This window comes from Felis catus, chromosome B2, assembly GCF_018350175.1.
Source record: "Felis catus isolate Fca126 chromosome B2, F.catus_Fca126_mat1.0, whole genome shotgun sequence".
In the NCBI taxonomy this organism is placed as follows: Eukaryota; Metazoa; Chordata; class Mammalia; order Carnivora; family Felidae; genus Felis; species Felis catus.
In genome coordinates, this window is record NC_058372.1 from 68,050,061 (window position 1) to 68,061,314 (window position 11,254).

An 11,254-nucleotide genomic window follows, 5' to 3' on the forward strand; every position below is an offset into this window, starting at 1 on the left:
TCTAGAGTAAGTCTGTACATTTCTGTACTTTTATCAGATGTTTCCAAGGGATCACTCACACAAAAGTACATTAAATAAGAGTGCTCTCTAGAGGTGCTTCTACTACCTCAGAGAAGTTGGTTATATAGTCTGTTCTATATAAAATGATGGCATGTTAAAAATTAGGATAATAACTTATAACAATTTTTGTGATTATGATTCATATTTCAAGAACTGATTTCTATTTGGGCTGGGAATAGAAAAGATTTAAATGAAGCATTTAGACAGTTTTAATGTAGGGTTTTTTTGTTTTGTTTTGTTTTTTTAACCTTTATTTTTGAGAGACAGAGAGAGACCGAGCATGAGCACAGGAGGGGCAGAGAGAGGAGGAGACAGAATCTGAAGCAGGCCCCGGGCTCTGAGCTGTCAGCACAGAGCCCGATGCAGGGCTCGAACTCACAAACCGTGAGATCATGACCTGAGTTGAAGTCAGACGCTTAACCGCCTGAGCCACCCAGGCGCTCCTATAGTTTTTTTTTTTTTTTTTTTTTTTTTAATGTTTATTTATTTGGGGAGAGAGAGTGCAAGCAGGAGAGTCAGGCTCCATCTCATGAATCATGAGATCATGACCTGAGCCGAGATCAAGAGTCCGACACTTAACTGACTGAGCCACCCAGGCACCCCAGTTTTAATATAGTTTTAACCATCAAACATACAGAGTCACAAGTGTTGACTTCTGATGTCAGGTAATATGCTGTAGTAAATAAGTGGGAATTGTATCTTATCACAAGAATTAGGTTAAGGTCAATTGTAGGAAAATAATGTGTAGTATCAGTACTTTCATTTGCTGGTTTTTCAGTTGGGCACTATATGAAATGTTGTCTTGCTCTGGTACATGAAAAATGTATATGTTTTAAACTCTAGAATCTCACTCTGCATCTTCAGATGATCTCACTATGTGAGAAACTCTCAGGAACTGGGACTGATTAAAAGAACAGCTGATTGAGTTACCACCTCTCAGTTTATGCCAGAACATTTGTTTACTGAATGAAAGAATTGACTACATCATTTAAATTATTTGTTTCCATTTTTTTTTGAAATGTACATATTTTTAACTTGTGTAAGGTATATTTTATATGATGCAGCTTCTGTAGAATTGGCTGCTAGAGTAACTTGATTACAGTTGATTAATAATGAATTGCCTGAGGATTTGGACAGATTTTATTCAAATATAGATATTTTAGCTTCAAACATAAAAATACAGATGTTTGAAAACAATTGAAAGGTTTTTTTTTTTTTTTAATTGAAAAACTTTGTGTGTGTTTTATTATTTGTGAGAGAGAGGGAGACACAGATCCAAAGCAGGCTCAACATGGGGCTCAAACCCACGAACTGTGAGATCATGACCTGAGCTGAAGTCGGACGCTCAACCGACTGACCCATCCAGGTTATTTTTCATAAAGCAAAAGGATTTACCATAGTGTTTTATTATTATATTAAGTAGTATGTTTCCAATCACAACATCCTATCCTAAACTGATTATTTTCATTTTAATATTTTTCTTTTATTATTTGTCCAAAAAGAAGCCTATTTTACTTAACTTTAATCATGTTTTTTTTTATTAAAGCTTTTTTTGCTTTTTTTTTTTTTTAATGTTTATTTTTAAGAGAGACTTAGAGACAGAGTGCAAGTCGGGGAGGGAGAGAGAGAGATGGAGACACAGAATCCAAAGCAGGCTCCAGACCCTGTGCTGTCAGCACAGAGCCCGATGCGGGGTCTGAGCTCCCAAACTGCGAGATTATGACCTGAGCCCAAATTGGATGCTTAACCAACTGAGCCACCCAGGCGCCCCAGAGCTTATTTATTTTTGAGAGAGAGAGAGAGCACGAGCAGGGCAGGGGCAGAGAGAGAGGAGACCAAGGATCCCAAGCAGGCTCTATGCTGTCAGCACAGAGCCCAATGCATGGCTTGAACCTCATAAACTGTGAGGTCATGACCTGAGCCAAAGTCAAGAGTCAGATGTTTAACCAACTGATCTACCCAGACACCCCAATAATCATTTTATTTTTTAATCTGTATTGTACAATATTTCATACTTTTACAATTTTAATTTTAAAAATATATTTCATTTTATGTTCTACAATTTGCTATTTCTATTTTTGGACATTAGGTTATTTTCAGACTATTGTAGCTTCTGTTACTAAAGATAACTAGCAGACCTAGTACAAGAATGTTTTATATATCTACATGTATATATATACATATTTAAATATACATATATTTAATAATATAATTGACATCTAGTTTTAAATTTTAATGAATTTTAGGGTCTGAGTTGTAGAAGTAACTTTGTAATTGACATGTCAATCCAGGGTTGTTGTTTTGTGTTTTGTTTTGTTTTTAATTTTATCTTTTTTAATGTTTATTTTAAGAGAGTGAGAGTGTAAGCAGGAGAGGGGCAGAGAAGGAGAGGAAATCCCAAGCAGGCTCTGTACTGTCAGCTCAGAGCCTGAGGTGGGGTCGATCTCACAAACTGTGAGATCATGATCTGAGCCAGTATCAAGAGTTGGACTCTGAACCAGCTGAGCCACCCAGGTGCCCCTTGGTCCAGGTTTTTATTAAAAGCAAGTTATATTTGTGAGGGGTGCCTGGGTGGCTCAGTCCGACTCTAGATTTTGGCTCAGGTCATGATCTCCTGGTTTGTGAGATCAAGCCCCATGTTGGGCTCTGTGCTGACAGCATGGAGACTGCTTGGTGTTCTCTCTCTCTCTCTCTCTCTCTCTCTCTCTCTCTCTCTCACTCTGCCCCTCTTCCACTCATGTTTTCTCTCTCTCAGAAATAAACTTTTTTAAAAAAGTAAGTTATATTTGTGATATTACATGTTAATGCAGGTTTTACATCTATATTTACTATATAATTGGCATTAATTTTAACATCATATACTGTAAGTTATATGCATGTCCTTTTAAAAATTATGTAATGTTTCTTACTGATATAGATGGTTTAAGCAAAATTAGACTAAACTATAGTGATGAGTCAGCAGAAGGCAGTAAAATGCTTGAAGATGAACTCATCGACTTCTCAGAAGATCAGGATAACCAGGTAAAACCTAATGCTTGGCAAAAAGCTCCAATATTTTATCTAATTAAATTTTTCCCTGGAGTCCTATAGGCAATTCCTTCAACCAATAACACAGGCCTTCTGAATTTGGGTCTCATCTCAAAGCACAAACTGAGTTTTTAATTCAGAAGTTGACAGCATAAATGTATTAATGTTGTTTTGCATTATTTTCTTTTAGGGCTTTTGTTGTAGTTTTGGCCATCCATTTAATAGAAAATGAATTCTCCCACCTGAACCCAGCCACCACCCCAGTAGCCCTACCATCCCTTTCCCTTCCTCTTTTAAAACATTTATGGGTCATACTTAACCTTTGGTCTAACTTCTTCAAGAGGCAAATGTTTAGATACTTGATTATATGGTACATGAGCACCACAAAATTATATTATTTTTTCCACTTTTCCAGTGATTTTTTTTCTTTCTTCTAAATTAACGTATAAGTATCATGGCAGGAGCACATAGTATTTAGTTAAAACTAACATAGGTCAATTCTCATTATTTCCTTAGAGTTTCATTTGCTATAATAAATTTTATTTACACCAAGAACAAAACCTATTTTTGAAAATATTTTATGACTTCAGTTAAAGAGGGCTTTATATTGAAGGAAAGTTTGTAAGAATTCTACAGCATTTCATTTCTTTAATTCTTTGACCTTTCTTTAGTTGTTAAGATAAACTTTGAGTTTATCTAGTAGTGAAGATAGCTCTGTACTGTACCATTTGTCCTTTTTGTTTAATCTTCTTGTGAACAAAAGCCATTTTTTGTCATGTCCCTTGCTCTACAATATATGTTTAAGGAATATAGTTTTTCTCTGCAACTTATACAGGCACATTTTATGTATTACATTAAAGGCTTACAAAGAGCACTGTTCTTACACTCCTTTGGTTGTAACAGTTATATGAACTAGCTAATCTATGTATTATTATTACAATTACTATTAGTATTTCCATTGTTGATTATTTCATTTATAAGTTTGCCAGAAACTTTCTAAAGAATAGAAAAAGTCTTGTTTTACATTCAAGATAATCGACAGAATAAGACACAGTGTCACTGAGTTTTCTTCTCTCAGGTGAAGCAGATATATGGTTTTGTCAAGGAGGTGTTTCCAAAAACTCTTTAAATATTTCTGATTTGAGAAAATTATTTATGTAAAAGAATAATAAGTATAAGTCCTTCATGCTCCTATTGTGAAACAGTCGTCTTAACCAACAAACTAAATTTTTGTAGAAATATCTAAAATCAGAGCAGTAGTATTTGACTGAAGAAGAATGAATCATAATATTTTCAATCATTAAAATTTTCTTTTACATTGAGCAAATAGATGTAACAATGGACTTCTGATCAGTAATTTCTTTTCATTAGAATGTCAGTGTTATGGCATTACAGAATTACAGTTGAGTGACTGCATTTCTCATGTCTGATCACTTAAATGGAAAAGAATTTACATATTTGCTACAAAGATTTTTATCATCAATAGTGCTACTTTGTGAGGTTATTAATTATTTAGATTATATATTTTTAATACTAACAGGCTGTCTTTTATAGGATGATAGCAGTGATGATGGATTCCTTGCCGATGACAACTGCAATTCAGAAATAGGACAGTGGCATTTAAAGCCTACCATCTGTAAACAGTAAGCATTAACTTTATATCTTGAAAACTGCATGATAAATTTTATTTACATACCCTCCTAAAATAAAACATAACTGGACAGTTTTTATTTAAACTAGTGCCTAAAAGTCACAAAGCGTGTCAGGATGGGTGAGGAGAATGTCCAGGGCTCAAGTTGGGCAGAATGGATAATCCTTTCAGTTCTCTGTCCATTTTCTATTTGTGTATGCACACACATTCCCATAGACACCTACTATTTCTTTTGGATATACATTGATTTGGAGCAAAGAAAGGACAAAGAACTGTCATTCACATTCAGATCAGTAACTTGGGAATTGACATTTACAATGGTTCAATAGCTACTATGTAAAGACTGTGGAGTGACTCGAGGCAGTCCTTAGGGACATGTCTGAAGAGTGAATCTGTTTGGTTTTCAGAAGTACATGTCTGGAGCACCTGATTGGCTCAGGCTGTAGAACATTTGATTCTTGATCTCAGGGTCATGAGTTTAAGCCCCATGGTGGGTGTAGAGCTTGCTTTAAAAAAAAAACAGAAAACAAAAAACAAAACGAAAAAACAGTACATGTCATGAGGGCTGTTCAGGGTCTATGAATCACTTAGTTGATGAAGTATTACCTATTTCTAGACTCCATTTCTTTTGACTTTTTTGTAGAAAATGTTAGGTGAAACTCCATTAACAGCTTTTGAAAAGCAAACTTCATTAATAAATGAAAATGTAGAGAGCTGGAGCAATTAAGAGATCTGCATCAAATCCCATAGAATTTTAGTCAAGAAGAACCCAGATCTTTAAACATTCAAGACTTTTTTTGTACTACGTTAGACTTCCTCTTAGGTTTACAACAATATTTTAAAGGTTGAGTGTTACTTATATCGAGTGTTCTAAAGTAGAATCTTACACTGATTCCTACACCAGATTCTAAATCTTACACTGGATTCTTACATTGGATTCAAAAAACACTGGATTCTAAACTAATTTTTTTTTCTATTTTTAAGTAATCTCTACACACCATGGGGCTTGAACTCACAACCTCGAGATCAAGAGTTGCATGCTCCACCAACTGGGCCAGCCAGGCACCCCTAATTTTTCTGTGTGATGATTACCTGTTTTGCTATCTGTAACAGGTTTTGGTTAACCAAAACCTGTTATTTGGGGGCGTCTGGCTGACTCAGTTGAAAGAATGTGTGAGTCTTGATATTGGGGTCGTGGGTTTGAGCCTCATATTGGGTTATAGAGATCACTAAAAAATATAAATGAACTTTTAAGAAATGGACTTATTTCTGCTTTGCTTGGTCCCACTTTTGGTGATTTGGAATCTGGGGATGTTCAAATTTTCATAATTATTTTGACTTCTTACTAAATTTTGAATTCTTTTAAGGAACTAACTATAGAACTTTAGTGAAATATATTCCTAATAAGATATGGTTCAGTTAGTATTCTACAATTTGGTATTTAGTATAACCGTGGATATTTAAGTATTATTGGGGTGTATGTGTCTGTAAGATTTATTTTTCACCCAAGCTTTACGGAGTCAGGGGAATTTTCAGTGTTTTAAATTCTCTTGTTAATGCTCATCTTTTTATGTGTTCTTTAACATTATAAAGTGTTAACATTTGGTCATTTTACCCTGCAGACCTTGTATCCTACTGATGGACTCACTTAGAGGCCCTTCTCGATCGAATGTTGTAAAAATTCTAAGAGAGTAAGTTCAAAATCATAACTTGTACTTTGTATTCTGGTGGGAATGAGGGACTGTGTATACTTATATATGTATATTCTTACTGTATGTGCATTATTGCAGGTATTTAGAGGTGGAATGGGAAGTTAAAAAAGGAAGCAAAAGAAGTTTTTCCAAAGATGTTATGAAAGGCTCTAATCCAAAAGTACCCCAGCAAAACAACTTCAGTGATTGTGGTGTATATGTATTACAGTATGTAGAGAGCTTTTTTGAGGTGGGTTTCAGTATGTTGGATCTGATATGATAAATAATAAAATAGTTTATAGTGGACCCTTAGACAAAATGGGTTTGAACTGCATGGGTCCACTTTTTCACAGATTTTTTTTTTTTTTTTTTTGAAAAATATAGTACAGTACTATAAATGTATTTTCTCCTCCTAATTAATGATTTTTGTAATATTTTCTTTTCTCTAGCTTATTTTATGTAAGAATATAGTAATATAATACATATAACATACAAAATATGTGTTAATTGACTATGTTATTAATAAGGCTTTTGGTCAATAGTAGGCTGCTATAGGTAAGTTTTTCGGGAGTCAAAAGTTATATATGGATTTTGGACTCAGTAGGGTAAGCACCCTGAATCTCCACATTGTTCAGGGGTCAACTGTATTTGACCTTACATTACTGTTAAAAACATTAATAAGGAAATATTTTAAGTAGTTTGAAAACTATCATTTCAAAAATTTGTCCAGGGAGCAAAAACTCCCAAATTGGAAAATTTTTTAAAAATAAAAAGACTATTTATACTCCATGAAATCCAAGGTTTGTTGACCTCATGCCTCATCACTGATCAACTCTCCCTCTTCACTCGCTCTTTCCACCTTAAGAAATCTCTCCCATCATTTGGACTTACACCCTCTTTTCTCCCCTTTACAGATATATTTATGGAGAAGTATTTATATGTTCACTGTCTTCATTTCCACAAATCCTACTCGTTTCTCAAGTCTTTGTAATCTGGCTTTACTCTTGCCCTTATGTTGAAATTATTCTCAACCTCCCGGCACCATTTTACACTGTTGACCATTCCTTCTTCATAATGCTTTCTTCCTTCGACTTCAGAGATACAAAACCATGCACACCACTCTTGGATGTCCTTTATAATTACCTTGATTCCATCCTCTTCCTCATCCATTATCCAGTATAGCACTCAGTCCTGTGAATTCTATCACTTAATGTCATATATGTGCAATCCTTTATTCCTGCTGCCACTTTCTACGTCCAGGAAACTGGCATCACTATTCTGAACCACTACACCAGTCTCCAAGCCTGCTGCCGTTTATTTTTCAGTTGTTTTCCAGAAGCTGAAGTCTAATCATTTTATGCATGTGAAAGATGAAAATCCTTCATATGGCCTGTGTGACCCAACTTCTGTTCGAGCTTCTAGCCTCATTTCCTACCATTCTTACTCTAGCATTCTATGTCATTCAGTTTTTTATATTGTGTCATGTTCTTTCTTGCCTCTAGGCCTTGGTACATATGTTCCTACCTGGGATACTCTTCCCAGTTGCTTCTGTCATTCTTTATTGGACCAACTTCTTCTCATTCTTCAGGTCTCAGTGTAAATATCACTTCTTGGAATTGTGTTAAGCCCCCAGACATGGATTTTCATAGGACTTTCTGCTTCTACTGTCATACCTGTCGTGTCCATTGTTTTAATTGTTGAGTTATCTGTCTGTCTAGACCAGAATCAGCAAACCATTTATAAAGGGGCCAAGTAGTAAATATTTTAGGCTCTGTGGCCATGCAGTTTCTATGCCTGCTCGCAGTTCAGCTATTGTGGCTGTTTTTCAATAAGGCTTTATTTACAAAAACAGGCAGTAGGCAGAATTTGGCCCAATAGCTATAGTTTGCTGACCTCTGATCTAGACCACAAGATCTATAGGCAAAAACTGTCTCATTATCTCCAGTGCCTAGCACAATATCTGGCATGAGACAGATAATGAGTACATACTTATTAAATGAATGTACTGATTATCCATTTTTAACTCTAATGCTTTTGTGATTGAAATTAAAATACTTATTATGGTTTTCTAATGTGCATTTAATATTTTTATTTCCAGAATCCAATACTCAATTTTGAACTACCTATGAATTTGGCAAACTGGTTTCCTCCCCCAAGAATGAGAACAAAAAGAGAAGAAATCCGAAACATAATTCTGAAACTTCAGGAAGATCAGAGCAAAGAAAAAAAGAAGCTTAAGGACACTTATTCAGCAGAAACATCTTTAGGTGAAGGAACAGAACAATATGTCAATAGCATCTCAGATTGACCCATTTCTGATGCTTGTCAGTATTGCCTTCAGAAACTGAGTGACTTTCAACTTTGGGTATAGACAGTAAAGAACTGAAGTGCTCATTACTCAGAGTGATCTGGAAATGTTAATGCTTGTATAAATGTCATATAATTAATTTCCAATGGAGTATGTATTAAGTAAAAGTTTGTAAATATGTTAATGAGGCCAATTTTTCCAGCATTTATAATTATTTTTTTCACTTGTTAGGAAGCTTTTGTTATGTATTTTCTGTTAATAGTACTTGAAACTGCAACTTCTCAACACAAAATAAATAAAAAGAAAATATTTATAGGAGGAAATGATTAATTTGATATTCTTTAGTGAACTTGTATTAAATTCCTTAGTGGGTGTGACATATTTCATGGGAATATTAAAAGTATCTATGATAATCTTTTGACCTGCATTTGTTCTAAAATAACTTGAAATATGAAAATATGATTAAATATAAGGAATTTTGAACAAGAAAGACATCTTCATATGCTTGTATAGTGGAAAAAAATAACAGCTTTTTAAATCATACACTCCCTTGTGTTCAGAGAACCCCAAAAATGTAATAAATATTTATAATTTTACACAAATATTTAAGAAGCAGTATTAAGAGAAATTCAAAGAAAAATAATCTTGAATTATACTACTAAATAATAATTATACTTTATCATATCTTATTGTCAAGTACATTTCTGAAGACATCAAAGACTCAGGTTAAAACTATTTTGGTAAGTGCAGCTTAAATTTCAAATATCCCATGTTACCTTTCTATATTATAGCTTAAAGTATGCTACAATTTGTGTGATATAGTTGATAAACATTTTTAATCTGTGTGAACACAGGAATTTAAATAGGAATTTACTATTTTTTGTAATGGCTTTTGCTATTTTTTCATTGCTCATTTTGTTCTCGTTATTTTGATAAACAAAATATCAGACTTCTGTGCTTGAGTTTTTTAGTGTAAATTATTTTTACATGTAAAAGTACTTGTCTTTAAATCAATTTCATAATGCAGAAAAAGTTCTCCTACCTTGAATTCTCCTTTAAAAATACTAAAATGTGATGGTTTTGATGACAGAATTACAACTCATGTAGGCATTGTGCATATATCTGCTGAAACTATTATTTTCAAATGAAATGTTACACATTTCTTTCCAATTAACTTTGAGACTTGAAATATATCTTTTAAAAGTCATTTTTTGTTAAATAATGAATTTTAAAATACACATATAACAAAAGTAGTTGAGAATAAAGTGAAGGCCATTTTTATCATTAGCTATTTTTTTTTTTTTAACCTGGCCAAATACACCAATTGCGAACAACATTTTAGGCTGTTTTCTTGAGTTTAATAAAGTCCACAGGTGTGTTTGGAGTGGGTGGGGGTGTGGTTAATAACAACCAAAAAAAAAAAAAAGTATGAGACATATTCATTAAGGGAAATATTAAAATGTAAGCTTAAGGAAAGTCACCATTGGTCACCATTAGTGGCATGAATTACAGATTTGTTACTTTGCATATTTTAACATTATTTATTTATGATTACATTATTTCTTTTTCAGGAATACCCTAGAGCTATTAGCTTAAATATGAAAAAGTAGAACTTAAGAGTTTAATTTTATTACTTACTGAATATGGACCAAAAAATGAAAATTATTTTAAAAATCTGATAGCAGTAAGCAAAATGGGCATATTTAATTTTTTAATGTACTGTATTTTGTCAGAACTTGAAAGTACTGAAAAACTATTCTAAAATGCTTATTTGTTTTTGTTTTAATGTCCAGTGGTTACATTTGCACTCTTATTTTTGATAAGATAAAAAGATAATTTGTCCCTGGGCCAACTCAAGTCAATCACATTTTGACATGAAAAATATAGATTGATGTCTTATCAACTTTCTAGAGGTGGAGTATCCAGCTATTTAATCATATTTCTCCCACCCCATGCAAAATTTTATTTTTAAAAGTTATGCTAATGGTTTTGGTATATGTAGAATATTTGGAGACTGTCAGGTTGAGCTCTGAATCTAGACTTGAGAATTTTTGGTGTACATGCACATTCACTTGATAATTGTGTACTTAAATACTTCTATATATAAAGTGGCTAGCAACCTTTTAAAATGTGTTTATTAGTACTTAGAAGTTGTGAAACAAATTTTACAGTTTAGAGGTTTGTTACTAGACACTGAAACTGCATGATGAGTATCTGGTGTCTTAACTAATTAGATAGGTCTGTTGTATTTGTTTTCTTGTTGGATAGAATAACAGTTAATCATTTTTAGAAGAGTTTTAGATTACTTGCCATGAAATTTGTATGTGTCTGAGCTCTTGGTAGTTTAGGAGCAAAGGTGGCATTTAACTGGTCCTTTCCTTTTGATGTTGCTAAGATAGCTGAAAACTTAATGCTATTATTTCAAGTTCACATAAACCTAAATCAGTTAAGCATAATAACCTGTGCTTAAAGTATAAGTCAATTAGTAGGAGGTTTTATTTGAAAGGGTAAAATAGT

The 11,254-nt window shown here is 33.4% G+C and overlaps 1 protein-coding gene across 7 annotated transcripts in view; it reads left to right on the top strand.

Annotated features, from left to right (window-relative positions):
• Positions 1 to 9,944, top strand: part of SENP6 (SUMO specific peptidase 6) — a 117,410-nt gene extending 107,466 nt beyond the window's left edge. For 6 of the 7 annotated variants that reach the window (XM_006931853.5, XM_045057753.1, XM_045057755.1 and 3 more), the window contains 5 exons: positions 2,978 to 3,081; positions 4,642 to 4,730; positions 6,361 to 6,429; positions 6,529 to 6,679; positions 8,528 to 9,944. In XM_006931853.5, coding sequence (XP_006931915.1) covers positions 2,978 to 3,081; positions 4,642 to 4,730; positions 6,361 to 6,429; positions 6,529 to 6,679; positions 8,528 to 8,737 — 623 coding nt within the window. In that variant the 3' untranslated portion in view covers positions 8,738 to 9,944. The remainder of the gene's footprint in view (positions 1 to 2,977; positions 3,082 to 4,641; positions 4,731 to 6,360; positions 6,430 to 6,528; positions 6,680 to 8,527) is intronic. The other variant, XM_045057754.1, reaches the window with a different exon arrangement.
• The last annotated feature ends 1,310 nt before the right edge of the window (positions 9,945 to 11,254 follow it).